This window comes from Cygnus atratus, chromosome 1 (assembly GCF_013377495.2).
Source record: "Cygnus atratus isolate AKBS03 ecotype Queensland, Australia chromosome 1, CAtr_DNAZoo_HiC_assembly, whole genome shotgun sequence".
Taxonomy (NCBI): Eukaryota; Metazoa; Chordata; class Aves; order Anseriformes; family Anatidae; genus Cygnus; species Cygnus atratus.
Window position 1 is genome coordinate 65,357,572 of NC_066362.1, and position 24,626 is coordinate 65,382,197.

Genomic DNA, 24,626 nt, shown 5'->3' on the forward strand with positions numbered 1-24,626 from the left:
ATTCTGCTCTGCTCTCCCCTCCAGGACCAGGCAGGCAGGCTACAAGGTTCACTCCTCCGCTCTGTGGGGCCGTGCGCCAGGCTGGCTGGTGGATGTGAAGACACGCTGGAGAAGACAACAATGCTGCCTGCAACTGCCGGCCACCGGTGGAGGAGCAGGTTCCTCATGAGGTGGCAGGAGGCTTGCCGTAAGTAACGTCTACTCGGGTACTAAGTACAATGATCCTCTTTGTCAAGGGAGTGGGAAGAAAATAGGTCGCACCAGGGTTAAGAATAGGGGAGAGGGACAGCTAAGAATGGAGATGTTTGAACTAATTCCTGATTCCTTTAGAGGCCAGGCTAGCTGGGAGGGAGAGCGAGACTTTAAAGCTGAAGATGGGCTTAAAGTGGGACAGTGAGTGATGATTACTTCTGAATTCCAGTGGGCCTGACAGGTGAGAAACAGTGAGACAGATACCACCGCACAAAGATCTACCCTGAGCGTTTCTCAGATCGGCATCACGTAAGCTGCAGCCTCCTCTCTGTGCTAGGGCTTTGCACGTAGGCTGCTGAGCAAGGCTCCCAGCTCTCCATGGCAGAAGAAGTCATGACAGATTTTAGAAAGGAATACAGGATGCAAATGCAGAATTCTCCTACTAGGCACGGCCACTTGTAGTGAAAATCAAAGAGTAAATCAAGAAGATACGCTTCAAATTACATTGTAAACCTTCAGCCTCTTCCCAGTGGACCAGGGCATCTGCTACAGCATTCCTGAGTGCAGAGCAGAACTGCTAGGGTGATAAGGGCCTTCAGGGGATGTACCTGCATTTCAGAGAAGCACCTGGGGACTACAGCAGAGGAAAGGGAGCACTTGGAGAGTGCACATCACTTCTGCACGGCCAGGCAGCTGAGCAGACCTGTGGTTTCCCTTTTTCCTGCAATCCCATCAAATTTGGGGCTGCCACTGTAAGAAGCTGGGTGAATTATTTCCTTCTCCAGAAAACAGGCATTTCTGTAATCCATCCTCACAGACTGGGCTGCTGTATGAATTATTTACAATGAATGCTACTGAGTCCTGACTTAATCTGATATTCCTGGATCAGCTTTCTGCCACCTACTAGAGTCACCAAACACCATACGAAGTAACTTCATCTTCTCCTAACACAAAAACAGACACTACTCATCCTTCTGCAGGGCTGGAAGAGAGCTTCAAGTTCCACCTATTGCTTCCCTCTCTTCCTTGTAAAGCTGAATCCTCACCAGTGCAATGAATTTCTTGGTCTCAGCTCATATTCCAGAGGATGCATCTCTCACAGGGACCTAAAATAAAATCAAACATTCTCCTCTCTGTGATTTTAGTACAATATTTTCAAGAGCACAGAGCAGTATATGGGTAACAACAAGACAATTTTTGGCACATCCTTTATGGCTGCAGAAACTTGGCCTAAGTCCAGTTCCTGAACATAACCACAGCCAGATGCCTGAGACTTTGTTCCTACCCGCCACTGGTGGCACCCCACAGCCACGCAGCCGGGGGCCAGTGGCAGGTAGGTATTTTGAGAGATAAGCCCTGAACAGAATGCCACCTGTATCGCATTACACAGTCTGCTCTTGCCTTTCTCAGTAAACAAAGAAGCTAAGTGTTATCTCATCATCACAGCTGTCAATCTATTATTAATACTGTACTTTTGTTAAGCATCCAGGAAAAGATGGGGTCACTCGAGTGACTCATGTCTCTCTCTCCCCTCCCCACTCTAGCTCTCATTCTTTTAATTCTTTTCCTACAACAAGAGAGCGATGTATTCTGAATGGAATTAAATATCGCCCAGCCAGCCAGTACCTGCACTGCACCAGTTCACAGGCTATCATCTGCTTTCATGGAAATCTTTGCTGTTAACCCCAACTTTTGCGTGACAAGAAAGCACAGAGGTGCCCAGGATAGGGATCTCTCTTATATTTCACTGCAACGATCTATAATTATCATTTAAGGAACAGATTGGCATGGCCTGGGCTGATGTACACCTGAGATCTCAACTGTAGGCCAGAAAAATCTCTTGAAGGAACTGTGAAAGATGGATGAAAAAAAAAAAGGCAGAGACATTCTCTCTGAGCACTTATCCCTTGGCCCTTAATAAAGTCATATATCTCAGGATCCAAACTGTGTAGCTCTCCTTAGGCTACCAGTCCAAAAATCTGCCAATTCTCACAAGGATCACTGGGAACACAAAAAGAACTGACATAGGATGACAGGACTTGAGGCAGACTAAACTCCAGAGACAGTGGCATGAGGGAAGAGAGAAGAACCACGACTAACTGCAGAGCTGTTCCAGCCAGAGCTTCTCCACAACACGGGTCTCCACCTACACCTCTCTCCTACGACAGTCTTTTCAGAATTCTCCTTGGGTCAAGAAATGAAACACTTGTTTATTGTTTCTTGGGGAAAAAAAGCAGGAATGCAGGCAGGGCAGAGGAATCTAGTTTCCAGTCCAAGAAGGAACAGCAAGACAATAAATGCATCTATTTTAGCCACGATTCACCCCTAAAGATTACCAAGACCAAATGACTGCCTTCTCTGAAGAGGAGTGATAGGGCGTGAAGCAGAGACAAGCCTACTTCAGTTTTAGTCAAATATTAAACTCGTCATCTTAAAAAGCACAAGGGAGCTGAATTTGCTTCCCACATTGAAGCAATTAATCTCAATTCCACAAAAGGAATTAGGATGAAGGATGCAAATGTTTTACATAGTCTGCTTAAACAGAACTCCCACTCCTCTAATGACAGGAGGCACAAAGCTTGCTTTCTTGTTGCTGATGTTTCCTTGTCACAGAAAGGAAAGTTTTAAAAGCTGCTGGCTCCCAAGGAGGGTTGACGATTAGAGCCCTGACACTGCTCACAGGACCCGAACCCATGTCTGGAACGGTGATCCAGAACAGCTCTGAAAAATGCTGTCTTGTGGATTGTCCGACCTTACATTTGAGGCACTATAGGAGAAAGGGGATGTACGCTAACCTTTTCCAAACACCCCTTTCTTCAATTACAAGCCTGCAATGTTTTCATCATTTCTCCCTTGCTATGGGTAATTTTGGGCAGAGAGATGGTTGTGGGGCTACTGCTGTGGGACTCAGAAACTACTTTGAGAGCAATGGCAAGTGCAAAGTGTTTGGTGGCTTAGGATCTCATTGTTACTTCCTAATAGCTTTCTTGGTCATACCTTTGTAATGTAATCTAATTCATAAAAAAATAAAAAAGTCTTTTGCCACAAGACCCACAAAAGATGTTGTAGATATGGAGAGCAAATGATCTAGTGGCTAACTTAGACTTGAACTTGACATCACAAAGATTGTGATCCAAGCCAGAGGATTAAAACTGAGATGTTGGTTGCTTAGTTTTGATTTTTCTTAAAAGTTTTTCATTCATGTTTATTTCTTAAAAAAAATAATAGAGCTTCTTAAATACATACTAGTGACTTGTCTCTTGACTCTGACTTTTTAGAAGTAGCTGTCCTTTATCAGAGGTGACATCTCCCACTGCTCTCTGCTCCATCCTCTTCTGACAGGATCCAACGCTCCAGCTCTGGCAGCAAAGTCATCTGGGATACACTGTCCTTACCTCTATGTGAAACTAGGAGGATATTTATTTACTTGCTCATAAAAAAAGGCTCACAGGAAACTTGTGCTCTCAGGGTGCAGGCTGGCAGTAAAAGGATCTGTCTGTGAGGAAGCTTATTTCACTCGGGGCACTGTGGCGAAGAGTCCTCCTGTGAGGGTCATGTTGTAGCCACAGCTGTGTGCAAAGAGGTGATGGGTGAGGATGGGAAAGCACTGCTCTAACACGTGCGCTCTCTCTCCCTCTCCCCTGCTTTTCACCTACCAGTGCTCGGCTGCTGGCTGTCGCTGTGTGCTGCAGAGTCCTTCTTTGCTTGCCCTTCCTCCTGCAAGTGTAACAGCGGTAACCTGGAAGTGGACTGTAGTGGCTTGGGCCTCTCCTCCATCCCCTCAGACATCCCCCCAAACACCAGGACCTTCCTCTTTCTCAACAACAAACTCAGCATCCTGCCGGGACCGGTGTTTTCCAACCTCTCTGCCCTGCAGAGGTTGGACCTATCCAACAACTTCTTGGACCAGCTCCCTCAGAACATCTTCAGCGACCTGGGGAACCTGACGGAGCTGCAGCTGAGGAACAACAGCATCCGGGCCTTGGACAAGGACCTGCTACAGCACACGGCCCTGCTGCGCCAGCTGGATCTCTCTATCAACGGCTTGGCCCAGATACCCTCGGGCCTCTTCGATGACCTGCCCGCTCTCCGCTCCCTCTCCCTCAGGTCGAACCGCCTGCAGAGCCTGGACAGGGTGACCTTTGAGCCACTGACCAGCCTGCAGCAGCTCCAAGTTGGGGATAACCCCTGGGAATGCGACTGCAATCTCCGAGACTTCAAGCACTGGATGGAGTGGTTCTCCTACCGAGGTAGGTGCTCACGCAGTGGGAGCGGAGCTGGCAAGTGCTAGTTGTTCATGGGAAGGGAAGAAACACAGGCTGACACGTCCAGCAGATCAGGCTGACCTGAATTCCAGACCCTAGCCGAGGAGGACAGTACTATAAGGCTAAGAGACAGTGCAGTGCTGCTGCACTTCACACAGTAACGCTGCCAGGCCCGAGAAGCCCTCTGCAGCCTCAGACTCCCCGCCTCCTTGCTTTGTTTCTAATCCCAAAGACCACTCTTTTTAATTTTTTTTTTTTTTGAGGGGAAAGAACTTTCCTCAAATAACTTCAAAATTTAGAAGTATAAGGTCCCCTCACCCTTTATGCCTAAAGAGAAGAAATGTTTTTCAAGCTTGGAAACAACTGTCCGGTTCTCTTCCTTGCGCTGGGGGAAATAAAAGCTGGATTTGGCTGCAAAGCATCAGGTTTGCTTTCAGCAAAAGGACCACAGGAAACAGTGCCACTTGGGAAAATATTACAACTAATATTGGCAAACCCAAACACTCAAATTAACAAGTCAGTCCCTAGGTCAGACTGGCTATAAAATCCTTATTTCAAAACAAGCATATTTTGACAAGTTTGTATTTCCAGCTTTCCCCTGAAGGCTAGGAAGGTACCTATTGTGGTGCAGGAATTCTGACGGACTGACACGATTTCAGGACCTGCAACCCAGAGCAAAATAGCACATTTTGCAGGAATGACGATTGAAGGCCTGACCGTCCGTCACTGCACCAATGAGTAGGAAAGGGTCTCAAATCATGTGGATAGCAGCAGTCAGCTGTCACATCCCTGCTGATCACAGCCATGCTGAAAAGAGATTATCTACGCCTATGGCTAGACTGCAGTCTGAAATATGCATGTGTGAGAGCAGAATCAAACAAGGATACGAGTGCCACTTTTCTCTTTTTTTTTTTTTTTGACTCTCATATCCCACAATCCATAAAAAGCATAGAGTTAATTTTTTTTCCCCTTTCAAAAGAAATTGCCCAAACTCACTCAAGCATTTGTTTCAACATCTGTCACTATTTCCACCGGGGGGAGAGTGGATTAGTTGTTAGAAGATGGTGCTGTGTGTCCGTTGTTATTTTGAGAAGACAGAGCTCAGTCCTACCTTTTTGCTTTAATTTCTCCTTTTCTAAAATGATTCTGCTGACACTTATGTAATTCAGTAAATAGCATTAGGCTGACTTAATAGATGGTTTCAGAGGGCTTTCAGGTCTTGCCTGAAAGATGTCTACACAGGTATCATGAACCATGAGCTCTACTGTCAAGTCCCACCTAGGTAGAAGCATCCCAGCCAGCTGCCATGGTTCAAGCCATTCCAGTAATGGAGGACTAAGGCATGCAAAATGTCTCTAAATCAGGCAAAACAATCATTTTAAAGGATACCACGTGCTCTTTCTGTCTGGTGCATGGAAGTGCAGCCATTCCTCCCTCCCCTCCACCTTTCACAAGCACTGTGGATCTGGCAACACATGGAGGTCTGCAGCACTTCTTGACTTCATTCTTACCCCTGAACTCTAGAAACACCCTGTGCTAGGTCATGGCTGCCTTTTGGGGGAGGGAGAAGCTCTCTGAATACTCTTTTTACTCAATAATGCATTCACACATGAGGCACTGGATTTATGGCTCCACGGCTATAACAAAGCAGTTCCCCACTTGAAAATCGTAATGCTGCTGTGCCTGGCTTGTGCAAAGCAAATCCTTGCCAGGTACGAACGGAGTCATAGGAACTTTTCTCACCTGAGGATCTAGCTCTGTTGTCTTTAAATGCTTTACCTTAGCACTGCATCAGGATGAAGCTTGGTTCACTCCTGTTATCTCTGTTGGGACAGGTGGGAAAATCGACCAGCTGGCATGTACCCTGCCCAAGGAGCTGAAAGGGAAGGATATGCGAATGGTGCCCATGGAGATGTTTAACTACTGCTCACAGCTGGATGATGAGAACAGCTCTACTGTGCTGGACAATACTGGCCCACCCTGCACAAAAGGAAGCCCAACTCCTTCCAAATCTAAATCAGGCCCAGAACCAGAAGTGGAGCCCAGTGTGGGATGCCCTCAGAAACAAAGATATAGGCCTGTGAGCGTGCGCCGGGCTATTGGCACTGTGATCATCGCAGGAGTGGTTTGTGGCATTGTTTGCATCATGATGGTGGTGGCAGCTGCTTACGGTTGCATCTATGCCTCCCTCATGGCCAAGTATCACCGGGAGCTGAAGAAGAGGCAGCCGCTGATGGGTGACACAGAGGGGGAACATGAAGAGCAAAAACAAATCTCTTCTGTGGCATGAAACTCTTCTAGGAAGGAAGGGACAGCAATGAACAAAGATACCTGAGAGCAGTCAAGCATGGGGTCCTCCCAAAATACATCTTCCCAGACAAAAAGACAGACTGTGCTATTGCTCCACTCACCCAAGCAGTGCAACATGCTTCTGGGGGGTCAGGGCACCTGACTCTAATCTCTGTTCCTCTGCCCCAGGCCCATTTTGTGCCCTTTCACCCTTGGGCCCAGACAAATAAAGTAGAGTCAGACCTCGAGTGCTTGCTGTGCCTCATGCTCTCGCACAGAGCTTCCCTCACATGCCTGCTGTGGAGGCAGCTGGCACCTTCTGGGAACCTGTGTCATCCTCTCAGCTTCAGTCTTGAGTTGTCCTGTATCCTGCCAAGAGCTGTCTGCAAACAGAGAGAGCAACTCTGTGAAAGCTTGCGTGAGGAGCAGGACACCAAAAGTGTCCATGCCTCGTCGTTTAGGGTAACTGCTGCTGTGTGATGGTAACTTGCTACCCACAGTATGGCTAAGAGCACATCGGAAGGGAGGGAAGGTCCCTTGGGGGTGACAACAGGCAGAGGGAGATTTTCCTTTGCACTTTTAAAGGTGGAGATACGTACATCACTAACACGCTGCCAGAGAGCACAGCGTCCCTCTTGTTGCTCCTGGCCAACTCCAAATCTGCCAGCGGCCACATCATCCATTACAGGTGCACAGACACAGAGCCATCCTCCTGTACACGCTTTCTGACTCATTCTGATCCTAATGCACACACACGGCCTCAGCTCCACACATCCAGACACCTCATCTGTGCGTGCAGAGCCACATGTGCACATGCTGATCCGCCCTGTGCATGCAACCATGAACACATTTAGCCACTGTACCTTACTCTTATCATAACACTGCACAGTACCTTCTGCTTCAGATGAAATACATGAACTCTGCCACTGAGGAGCTAACACAAACATCTCACCATAGTGCAGAGCCAGTGGAAATGGGCAGGAGAGGACAGAGAGAGGCAGAGTTATTAAGGTTAGAGCATGAGTCAGTGGAAATGACTACACAGCATGAAAAAAATGGCATTTTTGTTATCTTTTTTATGTTTTCTGCGATAAAAAGAGAAGGTAAAGATATGAAGCCTCCATTTGGAAATGTTTGATAGGCACAGCAGATGTAGGCCATCAGGAAAGACACAGAGGAGAACGTGGCTCACCAGCCTAGCTAGTGTGAGCGCTGCTGAGGGGTAGCGTGGGCCCAGGGGGAGGTGGCAGGAGAAGAAGAAACACAGCCTGAGAGCCAGCATTGCTGGCAGAGGGGCAAGCATGGCGCACAGAGTAGGGTAATGCAGCTGGGGTGACTTCTAGAGGGTCTTGAAGTGAAGGCTGAAACCTGGACCACAGCGTGGCACAGGTGAGAGAGCCCACAATGGGGCTGACACGGTACGCAGCACAGCCCGCATACGCTCACCTCACCACCGCTGTGCTCACTGCCATCCACAGCTGCACGAGTGTGCCCATGCACATGACTGTGCACACTGATGCTGTGATGCAGGGTGACTTTCCCCAAAACAGATTTTAAAGCCCTCAGACTGCAGTGCCTCCTATTAGTCTCAGCTCTTTTCACCCTGACAGGAAAGGAAAAAAAAAAAAAAAAGAAGTGAGAGGGGAAAAAATGAAAGGAACCCAACATAAGGACTCATTTTGTATCACTGGAAGTGGGATAAAATGCTGTCTCCAGGGGAGAGCGCACATTGCCATGGTAACCTGCTCTAACCCGTCACAGTGGGTATTCCTGGGCTAGGAAGATGACACTGGAGGTCGTGCATCCGCGGTGCCTGGGGATGGTGTGATGCTTGCCGTCAGGAAACAGGCTGGCAGCGAGCCCGGCTTTGCAGGGTGCTTTGCGAGTCACCTGTGCTCAGAGGCCAGCAGGCACTGCAGGTGGACCCTGCCAGGGCACGCCACCTCTTCCTCCTGCTCCAGCTGGATCCCGAAGCCTTCGGACACCTCACGGCCCTCCTGCTCGCTGCTGCTGGACCCCTGTGGAAGTGATACACGCTGGCTCCTCACCCCTTCTGGTCCCGGACAGGTTGTTGTACTGACCCATGGACATGCCGTGCCAAGTCTTTAATCAAAGCCTGGTGTGGTAAAATCCCTCATGGCCCTCCCAGGGCCACCAGAGGCAAAGAGACAGGATGCTCTGGACTGTTTTAGCGTGACTTCCCTTTGACGCAGGGCTGCATGGGACAGAGGAGGATGTTCTTCAGGAAGCAGAAGACCAGGCTGCCCTGGAAGAAGGACTGGGAGAAGCAGTCCACCCACGAGTGCGTGCACACACCGCATCCCCCTCTCCCAGCACACCACTTGTGGGGAGGAGGAGGAGGAGGGGGGCTGGCAAGATGTGAGGAGGAAGGACTCTTCCCCCATGCACTGTATAGGCACTCAAACCATCCCATCTGCTGCAACCATAGCCCGCTCTGAAGGGCAGAACTGGTGCACTGCAGCCTCCTTATGTGTGTTACTGCTGCTCCACATTCCCAGCAAGCTGGGACTAGACTGCCTGCTGGATCCAAATCCCCCCACAACCTCCCTCTCAGGGGAACTTCTCCCTTTACCATACTGGACTCCGCAATCATACTTGAAATGGGACTTGAGTCAGAGAGGTATATTTATAGATCTATATTTTACTTGCATCAAATAATGGTGAAACATTGCACAAAACCAATGGGATCTATATGTGTGTGTGTGCGTATGTGTGTGTGAGTGAGCAAGAGAGAGAGTGAGAGAGATTGTTTTTAAGGAGATAGACTAGAGGTAAAATGAGTAGGAGGGAGGCAGGGGACAATGCAGGGGTTGGGGAAGGGGGAAATCCTCCTGAATCTGCACCTTCCCTGTGACGACCTCCTGTCCTGACCAATTTTTCTTTGTTGCTAGTAATATTTTCTATATCTTGTGTTGTGGGGCTGATGACGACCTCGCCCATCCTTTCCTATTTGTTTTCATTTCTAAGGCAGAAAGTCTGGATTCATCTCAACCCTAGACAAGGGACTGCTATGTTTAGAAACCCACCCAGGAAAGAATAAGACAGGGAAGGGGAGAAAAGAGTTGCTGAGAAACATGAAGGCTGGTTGCTACAGGGAGTCCCACTGGAAAGCAAGTGGAAGGACAAGGACCTGTCCTCTTTCATGCAGAGCAGAGTAACAAGGTTCACGGGGAAATGCCCTTTTTGTACCACTGCTGGCAAACAGGCTCTTACTCTCTTTCCTAGCACACCTGGGAAGCTGTCACCCTGTCAGCATGCACATCAGGAACACGACGCCTGACGTGGGCAGAAATGAGTGTTTCCTGCAGGATGCCAGATACAGAACGAGCCCTAGCACTCCCTGAACGCCCAGGCAACGGGTTCCCCTCCGGCATGTGGGACAGGGGCTCCCAGTGCCCCTGCAGGCATGGCTAGGCATGGGGGAACCCCCAGTAAAACCACCCTTTGCCACAGGCAGGGATACCGATGCCAAGAGGAGGTACCTGCCCTCAGGAAACGGTCTTCTGGAGCAGGCAGGTCCAACCAACAGGTCAGGGCCATGTGTCCCTTAGGGGCTGGCAAGCCCACCAGAAACACCCCTTCTGCTCCCCGCCACCCCCCGGCCCCACACACCCACCTGTGGCACAGGCAGGCACATTTCTTGCAGGGAACAGATGGCACTTGTAATTTCTTTTTCTTTTTGTTACTGTTTGAGGAAGAGCAGCAAGATTTTCTAAAATGACTGAATGGAGGTTTCTTTGGCATGAGACAGATCATTTTTAAAGGTATATTATATTTCTGGCTTGTTGTTACAGAAGAATAATAAAGAATGTATTTTCCTATGCTCCTTCTTGTTTAAATGAGATCTCTGCTAGTAACTTTCCCTCTCCCCTGCTCCCTGCTAAAGCAAACACCACAGGGATACAGCCAGCTAAATGAAAAAATTCTGAATTTCCCCATATGCCTATGCTTGCCTATACATAGTGCCTGAACGTAGAGTGAACATGCACATACACTGACAGCGTTTGCACGTGTGTGTAAGTGCCAGGCAAGCATCTGCCCGTAGGCAGGGTGAGGCTGGAGGACTGAATATGCAGTCAGTCAAGGTGAGACCCTGGATCTAGAAACACACAGGCACGGCTCCAGGGACACAGCCAGGCAAGGGCGATTGTGTAACAAGGATAAGATACTGTGGCAATCAGCTCATTACATAAAAGTAGAAAGGGCCAAATTAATCCCTAGTGTAAGAATGCGGAAGCCAATGGAGTTATATTCAGGTCATATTTGATTCCAAAAGCTTTTTTTTATTATTTTTTTAATTAGAGCATAATGTTCAATAAAACTTGCTGTAACAAATAGTGAGTGATGGGTTCCTACCTCTCCAGATTTCTTACCCTCCTGAGCAAGGTTATTTTAAAATGAGTGGAAATCTCTATCTAATCTTATTGCACCCCCAAGTACACAAGCTGTCACCCCTAGAGCTAAATGAGTCTCTCCACCAGCTGTTCACTAGCTAGGTTTATCACACGCAGCTAAGATGTTTAAATTCCCTACTCGTCCACTCCTGGTGTTATCCACACACAATTCATCACATACTATTCCTGCGAGAAAAAGCTCATCCTGAGGCACGTGGAGTCACAAAAGATGTTAAACCCCACCGCAAGCAAACCCTTGTGCCACCATATTCGTGCTGTTATATTCAGTCACATTGCTGTGCTCAGCCTGATCTTCAGAGAGAAACTGGGAACAGAACCCCAATACTCCTCATCTGGTAGCAGCTGAGGCATCTCTCCTTCTGAAAAGGTATGTGCCATGAGAGAATCACCGCTGTTGTTTAACAGTATGGTGTCTATGACGCATAGTTTAATCTAATTTTACCGTGCAGGTACAGGAGCGCACACAGATACCACTAAGCAGTTCATATAATACCAGAAATGTAGAGCTGAAAAGGCAAAGCCAACATACTCATCTGATGACTCCAGGCTTTTTTGGTTCACAGATCATCTGGGAGCAGCCTATGATTTTCTGCAATTTGATTGTCTTTCATTTGGCAAATCTATTTGCCCCCTATACATATCTACTCACACACACATATAATTTCATATAGATAAACATGCAATTATGTATATGCATATATAAAATACATGGAAAATATATAAGATAGAATTCCTCCTCAGTATCTTGATCATTGGCAGCTTGATCTAGAGGCTTGCACAGCGCTTGCTAGCACTGATTGGGAGCACAGGTCAGAGGGTCAGTTTCTATCCACTGATTAGATAAGGGCAAGTCCTAGCATGGGATTTCTGAAGACCGAAAAGCTTTCCCTTGGAGAACACTGTGTAATGCAGACAAAGGATAAGCATCCCCTGATGATTAGAGTTACAGAACACAGTTGAAGTAAATAAAAAATTTCCTGTGTCATTTTTGGGGAGCTTCTCACAACAGTAGCAGCCCTAGAAAGACAGGGACAAGGCAGCATCCTCTCAGCTTTTCTCCCTTTAGAAGGTGAGAGAGAAGAAACCAAAGGGATAGACCTCTCCTTCCCACGGTGGCACGGTGACGCTGCCAGGCAGAAGCCACTTGCAGGGCACCTGGAGCCGAGGAGAAAGCAAAGAGTGATGCTAAGAATAACAACCTGTCTTGCACAGAGCTTCTGAGGCAGGACAACGTGCAACTCCTTGCTCGGGGCGCTAGGTCGAGATCTGGCCCTTCAACATTTGTTTTTTCTGTGCTCTAACTTGGGAATAAACTTGTTTGCTAGAACATCTGCAGAAAGTCAACATGTAAAGGGCACAGAAAGAGCGACAAATGTAGGAATTTCATTTGAGAAAAAATGCACAGACGATACACTGAGATATTCACCCAGCTCTGCATAAAGCTCAAGGGAAATACCCAGAGTAACAACAATGCTTTGCATTTCTATAGTGCTTGCCTTTGGCAGCTCTCTGGGAGCTTGCAAACATTGTATGAGTTCACAGAGGCAGAGATTCAGAGAGTATAAAGGCCAGAAGGGACTTTAGATCATCCAGTCTGACCTTCTGTGTATTGCACGCTACTGGGAAAGTGTGCAGAAAAGAACCACAAACATTATTTGAGGGTGGCAGAAAATGCCTTGCTGTGAAAGGCTTAAAGAGCTCAATTTGTTTAGCTTATGAAACAGAAAATAGAGAAGTTATCCTGTACAAAGTCCAACAGTGTGTGTTTACATGCAGCTAAGTCGAATTTTCCAGAAAGGCATCTACATTTGATTTGAAAACACGCAAGAGTTGAAAAAATAAAGCCCTCTTCCTTTGGTACCTTACTACAGTAACTACTCATGCTCATTGTTAGCATTCATGCTGAATATCTCACTTGAATCTGCTTGGTTTCAGTTTCCTGTCATAGGTTTTTGTTATGCTTCTCTCTGGTAGATTAAAAAACATATGTTTAGTAACCAGCACCTCTCCCTGTGAAGGTACTTTATACACTAATCAAATCACCTTCCAATCTTCTTTTTGGTAGGATAAGCAGATTTTCATTAAGTTCATTTTCACTATAAAGCAATTCCTCAGCTCTGGAACAATACCGTAGCCCTGTGTTGCACTGTTTCCAATTTTTCCTCCTTTTAAAAGTACGCTCCTCACCCATTAAAATCTGTGACCTGTATTGTAGATAATACATAGCTATTGCCACACAATAGTAAATATCACCTTTCCCTACACCTACCCACCAGCCATGTCTCACAACACACTTGCTAGGCTGTGTGAGCATTATTCCTACTTTAAAGATGCCAGCAGAAGGAAAAGCTACTGCAAAACCCTGTAAGTCATTTTGAGGGAGCTGGTTAATTGTAAACTGGTTCTGATCCCACTCGTAACCACCTTTATTGTAGCATGGATTCACAAAACTCTCCAGATTTCTACGATTCTTGGCAAGAGGAAGACCTAGCTTTTTATCTAAACCTATGGTCCCCCTCCAGCAGTCCCCACTTTCTCATTCACTCCTGGTCTCATATGATACCTTTCAGATCTCTCCCACTGGACATAAATGTCTTTGATCCCCCGGTTACTCCTCCTCCCTCCCGCTGATTTTCACTCTCTTGTGACTGATCATCCCCTTTCAGCGACTGCCTCTGACCAGCTGCTTTTCAGATTCACCCTTCTCTGATCTCCTCAACTGTCACTTCTCAGCTGCCACACACATGCCAGCCCCCACATCCCCATCTGCTTTTTAAAGGCTTGTTATCATAAGCTGGGGCTTCTCCGCTCCCTCCTCTTTACCCTGCAAAACCCAAATCAATCAAGAGAAGCCATCACACTGTCAAAGGCTGAGGGAGGGTTTTAGGTCAGCCCCGTCCAACCTGCGGCCTTCCTGGCACTGCGCTGTGGCCTCCAGCTGCATTAGCAGGAGTATTTTTATTCAATCATGATCAAAATCATGGAATACGTGAATTGTATGGCAAAAAAGCCCAGCCTGGTACCTGAAGGGAGGGCTGTGGTGAACGGGGAGTACCACGAGTGACTGTCCCGTGGCTTGCATACTTGCTTGTGTCTGTGTTGCTGAATGGTGAGACCAAGGACTTCAGCTGGTCTTCAGTGACAGAGAAGGGGCTGCAAGCTAACGTAGTCTCACCTCTCCATTATAAGCACCATCACCCTCTTACAGACTTTTCAAGCTTCACATTAAACCCATGTGGCTTTTTACCTCAGATTCTGTCTGGAAAGCTGTTCTAAAGCTATATTATCCTAATGGCTAGAAACCCTCCTCGAGTTTTCCACCCTAAATAATTTCATGGCCTATCTATACTACACTGTTTTCATACTAGCAGTGCCCTTTAGTTTAAATGTTTCCTCCAGGATGCATTCACTACAGCAAGCCTATCTGCTGAAGCCCTGGTTCCACTTGGTTAAACAAGCTGGGCTGTCACAGGCCACTCTCATGACGACAGGCTTCCCTTTCCTCTCCTTCTGTCTGTACCTGTCTGAGCCTGTACTCCTCTGGCCGAATTATAACACAAACCAGAGAGGTCTCACAGGGCTTTGGGCAGTAGCACTAATACTTGAGTTACTTCCCATTGGAAATAACTCACCAGGTGCATTCTAGGATAACCTTTCCTTCTTCCACAACTGCATCACACCATCACTTGCCATCATCCTACCGTCAGCTAATAAAGTTCTCAGCATTTTTCCTTTCAGCTTTCTAAGGACATATTTACCAACTCTTTCCTGAAGAGTTGTTTGTTTTTTTTTTTTTAATCCTCAATTTGGAAGACAGATCCTCAGAACACGAACTTTTGAGAGCCAAAGGTTGGTGATGAACAGGGTTGAGAACAGCAGGACATTGCTGAGCCCTGGCTAAAGCTGCTGGGAGCCACCAAGTCTGCCTGGTTGCCTTTCGGCAAGGATCTCAGATCTTGTGGTAGGCAAAGGTTCCCTAATTTTTTTTGTGGGCATCAGGGGGCAAACACAGCCTAAACTGAGGATCCTTACTGAGACCTGTCAAAATGGACCCAGCAGTTCCCAGAAGACAAGGGCTGCCTCTAGTCCTGCTTGCTGTGCTCTCTGCCAGATCTTAGAGAGTTCCCAGCTCATGGATTTCTAATATTAGTTCTCAAGCATATGACCTGGTCTGTCGTACTACTGAAATTCATTCTGTTTCTGGTACTCCTGCCAAGGTCAAATAAGGCTTTCTCTATGATATCCTGGTCCTTCCCTGTACTAGCAATGCCTTCTAGTGTTGAGTCGTTGGGACACTTCCTCACTACCTACTCCTATTAGCGTCAGGGTCTCAGGTTAATGATGGCAAAGACTAATACCATGGCTGAACACGGGGGAGTGCTACAAGTAATCTTGTGCTAGATGGACAGGTGATCTTGCTGTTGCCATCATTCCAGACTCAATTCTACCTCTCTGTCCCTTACAGCTCCTCTGTCTTTCCTTATCTTCTCTAGTTTAACAAATTCTTTCTTATGGGGCACCATATCAAGTGCCTTACTGATACACAAAGATAAGACCTTCGAAATTTCTCATGCCTTCCAGGAAAACAATCATCTGAAAGGAAGCTAATGGGTTAGTCTGGCATGAGCTAGCATTGTTGAACACATATTGCCTGACTCCCTTTTCCCCTAACCACATGATAATAATTGCACTTTCCTTCCAGATTTCCTCTAAAGCACTACAAACATTACAGAGGTCACACTTACAGGTCTGAGACTGACAAACTTACTTTTCCCCCTTCCTTAATCCTGACTGCTGAATTTTCACTTTTCCAGCCGACATGGAGTCACAACTGTGGACAGAGTTGAAAAAAATCACCCTTGCTATAAGCCTGTGTTTCCATATGCCAGTTCTACCAGGGAGGGAGAGCATCCAGGCCCCAGCACTGAGAGCACTAAGCAGCTTGAGCGGCTTGTTTCCGGCAGTCAGACTGCTTCTTTCCCCAAGGACGATACTGCTGTCCTTATCAATAACTCGGGTGCAGAGCCCTTTTGGGTTTTGGCTCAATCTATAGTCTCCTTGATCACCCAGAAGCGGCCCCACTTCTTACTCTCTTTTTCTTTTAATAGCTGAAGAATCTTTTGCTGTTTGTTTTAATCTGCTTTGCAAGGTCTAACTCAGCTTGATTTGTAAGCAATCTTCACTTTATCCCTACGTTTCCCGACCTCTTAGACACAGCTTTCTTCGCTGTCTCTTCTTTTTTCCATTCCACATAGGCCCTTCTGCAGAGCCAGCTTAAGCCGCCTAAGCAGTTGCCTGTGGTGGCAGACAGATGGAGGGCAGCAGAACCAGGCGCTGCCATTTGCTGACTCTTCCCTGAGACGTGGGCTCCACAGTGTCCCGGAAAGCAGGCCAGCTCCCTCCCCGCACCCCAGACATTGCACTGCTGCCTGTTGTAGCAGTGCCAGGGGCCAGGGGCAGACCACCCCTCCTCACCCTCCGGGAGAGGTTGTCTACAGCCGGCCTACCTCCTGCCCACCCCACCGCCCTCCTCTGCCTCCATGCTGCCTCAGGAAGGCCAGGCCCTTCCCAGGGCCTCCAGAGAAGAGCTCCTACCGGAGCTCTCCTGCAGACTCTCTCCTTTCCTCTCACACCCTCCAGGCCTCACCACCCAACGCTGGGCTCGTACCCACTGCATTCAGCACCTCCACCGCCCCTAGTGAGCCCTTGTACGGGGCAAGGACAGGCAGAGAAAAAGAGAATTGCTGCCAGTAAAGCCTCTCTACAGACTGAGACTGCAGTGTAACTGCATTAGGGAGGAACGAGGAATATTTTTGGGAACGTTATCAGGAATATTCCTGCGATGAAGCCCTAAGCAAATCAGTCTGGCCTCCTAGTTGACCCTGCTTTGAGCAGGAGGTTGACCAGAGACCTCCTGAGGTGCCTTCCAGCCTGAAGTATCCTATGATCCTGCAAATGGGACTTCTGTATCCCAGTGAGAGAAACGGAAGAAAAAGGTCTTATGAGGGAAAAGGCCTGGCAGCGGGAGTCTCATTACATAGCCTTGTGATGGGGAGATTTGTGCCTTAAGGGGGTGGCACAGCAGAAAAGGAACTTAGGAAGGAAATAGGCTGAGTTTGGTGGTAAAAGTCATACATCTTAGGAATAGACTGGAAATGCCTCAGACCTGCTAAGTTTCCATGTTTATCAACCCACAATACTTGTTTGCTTGTGCCTTGGCTGAAATTAAGCCAAATCACCTCACAAAGTATTTCCTATAACCTGCTGTGCTGTATTTACAACCCTCATTCCCCACATTCACAGACCGCTTCTGTGACCCTTTTAGCATCTTCTCACACGACTGTGCTCCTCTGCTGAACTACGGGCCCTAACACAGCTCATGGCATCAAGTCACGAATGTGCCAAAGCTATGATCCTTGCATGGGTAACACCACTTCACTCCAAGCACATTAGATGTGCAGACATGGGTTGTTGTGGGGGGATAGGGGTGAGTGAGGCAAAGCCCTGGCCTTGCACTCACACAGAGATTTCGGTTTGCACCCTGCTTGGTCAGAGGTGTTAACGTCCCTTGCTTGGTAGCCTCTGCATCTTCACACAGCTCTGAATGGGAGGCCCTGGCCCATCCATGACCCGATGGACTGCTGCCACCCATCTCTGCACACCTGCATCTACTACACACCAGGTACACTTCCACATCCACATGGATTACTGATGTACATACCTCTGTGTACACACAGAAAACATGTGCAAGTACATAGCCCCACCACAGGCAAGAATATATGCAAATCACTCCATGAATATAAGCATCTGTGCATGCTCATAGCTATATGTGCAGACAGGTATCACAACCACACAACACGCTGCAGAGAAACTGTTTGCATATGCAAAACCACACACATATGCACAAATTCCCTCGCACATTGCGCATCTCCACATATTCTACGTGCAAGATGCTCCCACAGGCTCACATGGCCCTGGGCAGAGATATAGGTCCCTGATGATCCTGGCTAGGTAGGAGTTAATGCAAGAGAGGATGGGAAAGAAATTAAAAGCAAAAAAAAAAAAAAGTTGAAAACCCAGCACATGATTCTTCTCCTATCACATCTGTGAATCCTGGAGCGCGAGAGTAATTGTCTGCAATGAGTCAGACCAAAAGGCACAAGGAAATGGTTGCTATGGCAACTCTCGCACTGCTCTAATTCGGCTCAGAATTAAAATGATATCAAATAATTTGCAAGCAAAGGGAACACGGCGAAGGCACCGGGTGCCAATCTAAAAATCCAGCTATATGCAAGCCTCTCCTGAGTCAGTGTCAAGGGCTCTCTTCCCTTCAAGCGTGACAACCATGGCAATCAGAGGAGCTACAGAGGCGGCGGTGATGGATAACCTTAGGCTAGAAGATTTCTGCTACACACAGGCAAGAACAGGCTCCCGGGCTGGAGCTCCAGCCTGGAACAGGCTCCAAAGCTGGGGACGTTTGAGGGCTCGATGTCCCAGAAGGGCTTATTCCCAAGGCAACAGGCAATGTCCACACACACCGGGAGGCACAATCCCTGCACTGAAGATCTCAAAATCTATGCAGAGAACATATATAGCATAGAGGAAAAGGAAATTGCTGATGGATGCCCAGCCAGAGTAGGCAGAATGCTATGGAAAATGTCCCACATTACTATTTTTTGCATTCTTCTGAGGATAAAATAAAGATATTTGGCCCCACTGGCATACTGTTTATGTGCGGAGATGTGGAATTTTGTAGGCAGATACTTCTCTTTCTGCCTGTTCACTGATCTGGCTGGAAGATAACTAGCTCTGAGCAGGGAACTATGTGGTTCCAGCACCGATTCCAAACCTTGGCAAAAAGCTGACTTTGTAAGAACAGTTCCCATGAAAAATAAGGCAATCACCTTACTTTTGTCTGGCTCATAGAGTAGCTGGGGTCTGCCCCAGGAACATTGAGACCCCAGCCTTTTTGCTTACAGGTCTCTTTGCACAAAGGCAAGGAAGCAGTGTGAATGGAGAGAGACTTGTTTTGGCACACCAGTGGCACTGTGTGAGGTTCATAACCTGGCCTGCAGAGGACTGGATCAACTCTTAGACCAGTCAAGTGTGTACTCACAGCCTACAGATGGATGTCCTGGCAGGTGGAGAAGGCACGGCTGCTGGTAGTACCAAAAACCTGAGTGTTTCTGCCTGAGTGCCTCTGACACTTTTTATGACTGGGCTGCAAGGTACTGCCCCCTCAGATGTCTCTTGGTTTGTTAGATCAAAGGGATGCCTGAGCAACTGCTTGGGCTTCAGGGATTGCCAGGAGGCAATGACATTAGGCAGCAACCAGAAGTAGCAGGTAACGGGCTGAAAATGAGCTAGGTCTTCCTTCTTTCTACCCATTCTACCACTGGATGCAGGGGAGATCATGCCCCTTCCATAAAGGCACCCAGGTGATGCCCTAGGAGCTTGCAGAAGTTTCTTGCAAAGTTCCTGCATTGGGAGGATGTTGGCACAACATCCAGCATTAAAAGAGGGACAGCGTTCCTTCTGTATATGGCAGCACACCCTCAAGAGATCAGCTGCTCTCAGATTTTGTATAGGCAATATCATGCTGGCTTTCAAGCCAGTGTAGTAAAATAAATTTAATTCTCTAGCTTGGATGCAACTATTCCAGTGTAAAAGGTGCTCATGTTATTTCAGCTTATTTCCATGCATTTTACATTGCTTTTACAGGTGCAACTGTCACTTTCTGGAGAGGAATAAAGAGGAGGTTGAAATGTTTTATCCACCCAAACAACAAAACCGTAGGAATACAGAATTGTGTGTAGATTAGTTTGAAAAGATGCCACAGCAACAGAACTGCTGAAAAAGACACCTGCATCTCTTCTCTCTGCTTGCTGGTAACAGACAGCAGGTAGCCAAAATTGGGGACCAAGGAAGAGGATGGAGAGACGTCAAGCTGGCCAGTAAACAGTTTTCAAATGAGGAGCTTCCGTCAGACTGACAAAGGCTGGATTTTAACCAGCAGTCTAATGGCAAAATTACTTTCCATTATCCATTTTCAGATTGGCTGATTTCAAATACTTCTGAAAAAGAAGTCTAAGCTTTTTTGAAAATCTGCTCCTGCTGTGAGTACAGAGTTCTTCTGAAAATACTGACCTTAATACTGTCCTTACTCAATGTCCCCAAGCCCTATCTGTACAGTAGGAAAGATACTTCTCTTCTTTCACCCTTCTTTGGGCTTGTCTTAGGCTCTCCCCATACACATCTGTATATACTGCTGTCATCATGGGGTAACAATTTCGGTGTGGTCCAATCATTGTAAATAAGAAGTAAAATTAACTTTGAATATAAACAGAAGAGAGTGGTATTGTATAAAATAAACCTGGATCTCCCAAGTGCCCGTTTGGATGACTTATCTGTTTTATCAGGCACGGTGGAGCCTGTGCATGCCATGCCCCGTGGTTTGCTGGTATCGGCCATCTCCTGTCCCTGAGACACAGCAGCAGTGGCAAGGAACCTCCCAGAAAGAACCCCCTACCTGTCCCTGGTCTGACCAGCAGCCAGCCGGCTACCACCTAACTCCAACAGGGAGAAGGTCAGGCAATAAAAGAGACGTCATACCCTGCCCAAAGAGACAGCTAAACTCCCGTGCAGATTCCAGCAGTTTCACTGGGGCCTTAAATCACTAAAAGCTTCTGTCAGCAACTACATGTGATTTCTGCAGCGCACCCCCTGAGGACCATAAAGCCCCAGGCTACTGACTCAGTGGAGGGAGCAGATGACAGTGCTATCTGGGGCAGGACTTGGCTTGGGGAGAGTGCCATTGCAATTCCTTATTTTTCATTTCCAACGAAGTTAGCGCTAGAGAAAGGCACCGGACTGACATCCCAGGAGAATAGCTGCCTGCTAATTAATTATAATTAATCATCCAGGCATTACTTAATGTTTGCATAGTGCTTTGAACTGCCAAAGCACAATATAGCAGGTAGATAATATTAACTCAAAGGAACAGCTATAGCATCAGATTTGCCTGCGTGGCTTCCCCAAAGCCCCAGCAGCTCTGCGAGCACCCCAACTCAGCGTGCACAAGCAGCTCCGTGGTGTCCTCTGGGGGTTCCTCCAACCCTCCAAAAGTCTGCACGATGCCCCGGCTGCAGGGGCTTAGGCTGGGCCATGCCAGGCCTCCGGGATGACGGAGGCGCCCGTGTCCCCCCTCCATTGCTGCCCTCAGCCCTCCAGGCCGGCTGCTCTCTAATCCCAGCTGACATTTCCCTTGCTCTCTGACAGAGCCCAGGCCTATGTCATCCTCCTGGCCGCTTGGTTTTTGGAGCTTGCCTTTCTCCGCCTTGGCCGGGGACTGCCATTCAGCTGCCAGAACGAAAGGGGCCCTGTCACCAGCGTCCTCCTGGCAGAGGCACGGGGGGTGCCCCCTCCCCACGGGCAGAGCTGTAAATCCTAGAGCTTAATTCTTCACTGCATGCATAGCGAACATTTCAGAGTGCTTACAAATTCCCCCCAAGCACCATCAAGTCAAGCAACTGACAGTAACAATCAGTGGCAGAATGACAGGCCAGTTCATACAAATTACACTTTTATAGGGGCACTTAAAAAGCCTTCTGCTGTCCCCCCTTTACAGAACTGTGACAGCATTTATCCAGAAACTGCAAGCCTATCCAGGTATTTGGCTTCCTGGGAACCTGTGCTGGGAATCAAGCTGATTTCTGGTAGTATCCTGACTCTAAATGAACACGATTATCATGCCCTCTGAGGGCTGATGCCATCCAAATAACAATAATAATAACAATCTGCATCCCATTCTGCTCTGATTGCCTCTTGCTGTGTCTCCATTCACTCCCCTTCCTCTGCCTCTCTCCTGTACCCAGCATGGGGGTAGGATGGTATTGCAGCACTGCCCACCATCATTTGCGCTGCAGCCTCTACCAGTGGGTAAAGTCCCCCAGAACCAGGTCCTAGCTACTCACCATGATTATGTTAGTGTGAGGGGGATGAAGAGAGGCCTTTATCCTTCCTCTCATAGTTGTTACCCTCAACATCAAATAGTATTGCAACAGGTAGCATGAACACAATATTTTTTTTAATGACTACTGGTATTATGAAAGATTCAGATGATGAACCTTGTCACTACTAAAAAGTCACTACTAAAAAAATGCAAATGGTAATATAGATACAGAACCACTTTGCTCCCTGATGCCCCAAAACCAAGTTGTAAATGTACGTCCCAATCTAGCAGATGGGATGTACCTCAGCAAACCCTTCCACTCCCACTGAAGTCAAGAGGGGCTACAGCTGGGGCCTTGAAGGATTTTGGACCCTTTGGGAGAAATTACTTCTCTTAGTGTTGTCATGCAGCCCATACTTTGGATGAAACATGAGTATTTTTCATCAACACATAAGAAACAGAGAATGGAGAACACCCAGTTGAATGTACCACGTATGGAAATAAGCAGAAGATGCTTATGGTCAGGTCACCTAGCATGCCGACTAGCAACAGGGGCCATGGTACCTCTAAGGAATGAAAGCAATTGAGAATTCATTTCTCTCAGCTTCTGTGGTTACGTGTGAGCAAACTGGTTTGTTCTATATAATTTCCACAAATGACAGAAACTTTACCTTAATACCACTGTTTTGACAGGATTTTTCCCTATCCTCTGCTGCTTTTCCCACCCTCATCTTCCTACAGCAGAGGATTCTGCCCCTTCACAGCATGTCCACACAGAGTCTATTCCACATTCAGCATAACTGAGAGGGTGGAAATCTCCACAGGGGTTTTGAAAAGTGCTGCTGACAGAAGAAAAATAGCTCCGTCAGGGGCAGCTCCTCCTGCCACTTGTTCTTGCTCCAGCTCTTCCACACAGAAGTTTCCTTCCTTGTATTTATGCTGGGTGCCAAATCAACTACTTGTGTGCCTCTGCTCTAACTCACAGCTCAGGAAAGGAAAAAAAAAGAAACACGAAAAATGATATTTTTTTAAAAAAGTGTTTGTTTCTCCTCCCAAATCAATGCCCAGAAAAATGCCCCAGTGCTGCATAGTTTCAATGCTGTTTCGTTCTCGTAACAGTGCCAGCTAGCATCAGTTTTGGGGGCAGTTTCTGTGACCCAAGCACCTACTTTAAATGAACTGTACAGAAACCTCTTCTATTTCACACGGGTCTCTGGACAGGCTTCACTTCACAATAAATCTGTTTGGATTTGAAATGGTGTTATAGCAGTTAAAAGCACTATTTTATATCACCACTCCCTCAGTTTGTAAGTACTCTCTCCATCCCCAGGTGATATGTAGCACCACTCTCAACTGGAACTTATTGAAAGCCTGGAAATTAAAGAATGGTTCATCAGATGAAGTTAAATTGCTGTAGTTTAACTGAACAGTAGATTGAAGACCATCCATTGCGTCCTACCTAGCCTAGGTAAAAGCAGCAGCTGACTCTGTGATCTGAAGGTATCTGCAATATGACCTTCTCTCTACTGGGTATTTCTTTAGCAATTGGCATAACCTCATGCTGAGATAAACATTGCACAATTTTCCTTTAGAGAACATCTATTGTAATGCTACTCAGTATAGAAGAAAAGTCTGGAAGTGATTTTACCGTTAAGAGTTAAAAGACAGATTCCCACATAACTGGAAATTCAAAGTTGTTGTTCAGCATCTGCTGTATGCAGTCATTCCTTCCACCGGATGGGACTCCATTAACACCAACCATTCCTTCACAGGTAGCTTTGCATCTCTGCATGTTTCTGCTAATAACTGCTCCATTACCTGTTCTGCCAACCTATTCCCTTACTGTTTCCACATCTAAAAAACAAAATCCACTCACATTTAGCTACATTTTTGTTCACACCAGTACTCTTACGCAGTGATTTTAGTTTGGGTATGAAGCCAACACTATTGATTAAAGTTGCTTTGTTTTGTTAAATGGGTACTCTGATTCACTTCTGAGTTTATTGTACTGTTGTAAAGCCTGAAGCAATTGTTACAGAAAATGGTAAAGTTTCAAAAGCTTTGAGGTTCTGAGGGAAACAATGTCCTCTACGAGTATTCCAAAAGTAGATGCAGAGTCTGGTGAAGGTCTGTTAAACAGGGTTCAAAGCTCAGATGCAAAGAGAAGTTTAGAGATCTGTATGTACGAGTTGGAAATCCAGCAGCAAACCCACTTCACCAGCAAAAGTTATTTTTCAGTGGAGAAAACAATAGAGATGCTGTTCTTCCAAAACCAAAAGTGCGTCCTGAAAGTGGTTCAAAACCTGCATTGACTTCTTAACCAACTCATGCTCCAAGGAAACAGGCAGTCTCAATCCACAGAAATCACTGGTGCTGAACATGGAAAGCTTGCATTCGAACAGCCCATTTCCCTTACAACGGCATGTCAGCCATTTAGTACCTTTTCCACTGTTCTCTGTTTTGCCTATTTTTCAACATGACAATCTATTGTGG

General features: G+C 47.0%; 2 protein-coding genes across 2 annotated transcripts in view; one reads left to right on the forward strand and one right to left on the reverse strand.

Moving 5' to 3' along the window:
- CACNA2D4 (calcium voltage-gated channel auxiliary subunit alpha2delta 4) overlaps positions 1 to 24,626 on the reverse strand; it is a 120,014-nt gene that overhangs the window by 37,077 nt on the left and 58,311 nt on the right. The gene's annotated exons all lie outside the window — the stretch shown is intronic.
- Positions 121 to 6,747, forward strand: LRTM2 (leucine rich repeats and transmembrane domains 2). The gene is made up of 3 exons (XM_035551038.2): positions 121 to 187; positions 3,852 to 4,442; positions 6,293 to 6,747. The coding sequence occupies exons 1-3, from the start codon at positions 121 to 123 to the stop codon at positions 6,745 to 6,747; spliced, it is 1,113 nt and encodes a 370-aa protein (XP_035406931.2).

Excerpts from the sequence above, each read along its gene's own strand:
- LRTM2 (XM_035551038.2), top strand. The coding sequence starts at position 121 with ATGCTGCCTGCAACTGCCGGCCACCGGTGGAGGAGCAGGTTCCTCATG. Across the intron at positions 188-3,851 it reads GAGGTGGCAGGAGGCTTGCC|TGCTCGGCTGCTGGCTGTCG; the intron begins GTAAGTAACGTC and ends TTCACCTACCAG. Across the intron at positions 4,443-6,292 it reads GGAGTGGTTCTCCTACCGAG|GTGGGAAAATCGACCAGCTG; the intron begins GTAGGTGCTCAC and ends CTGTTGGGACAG.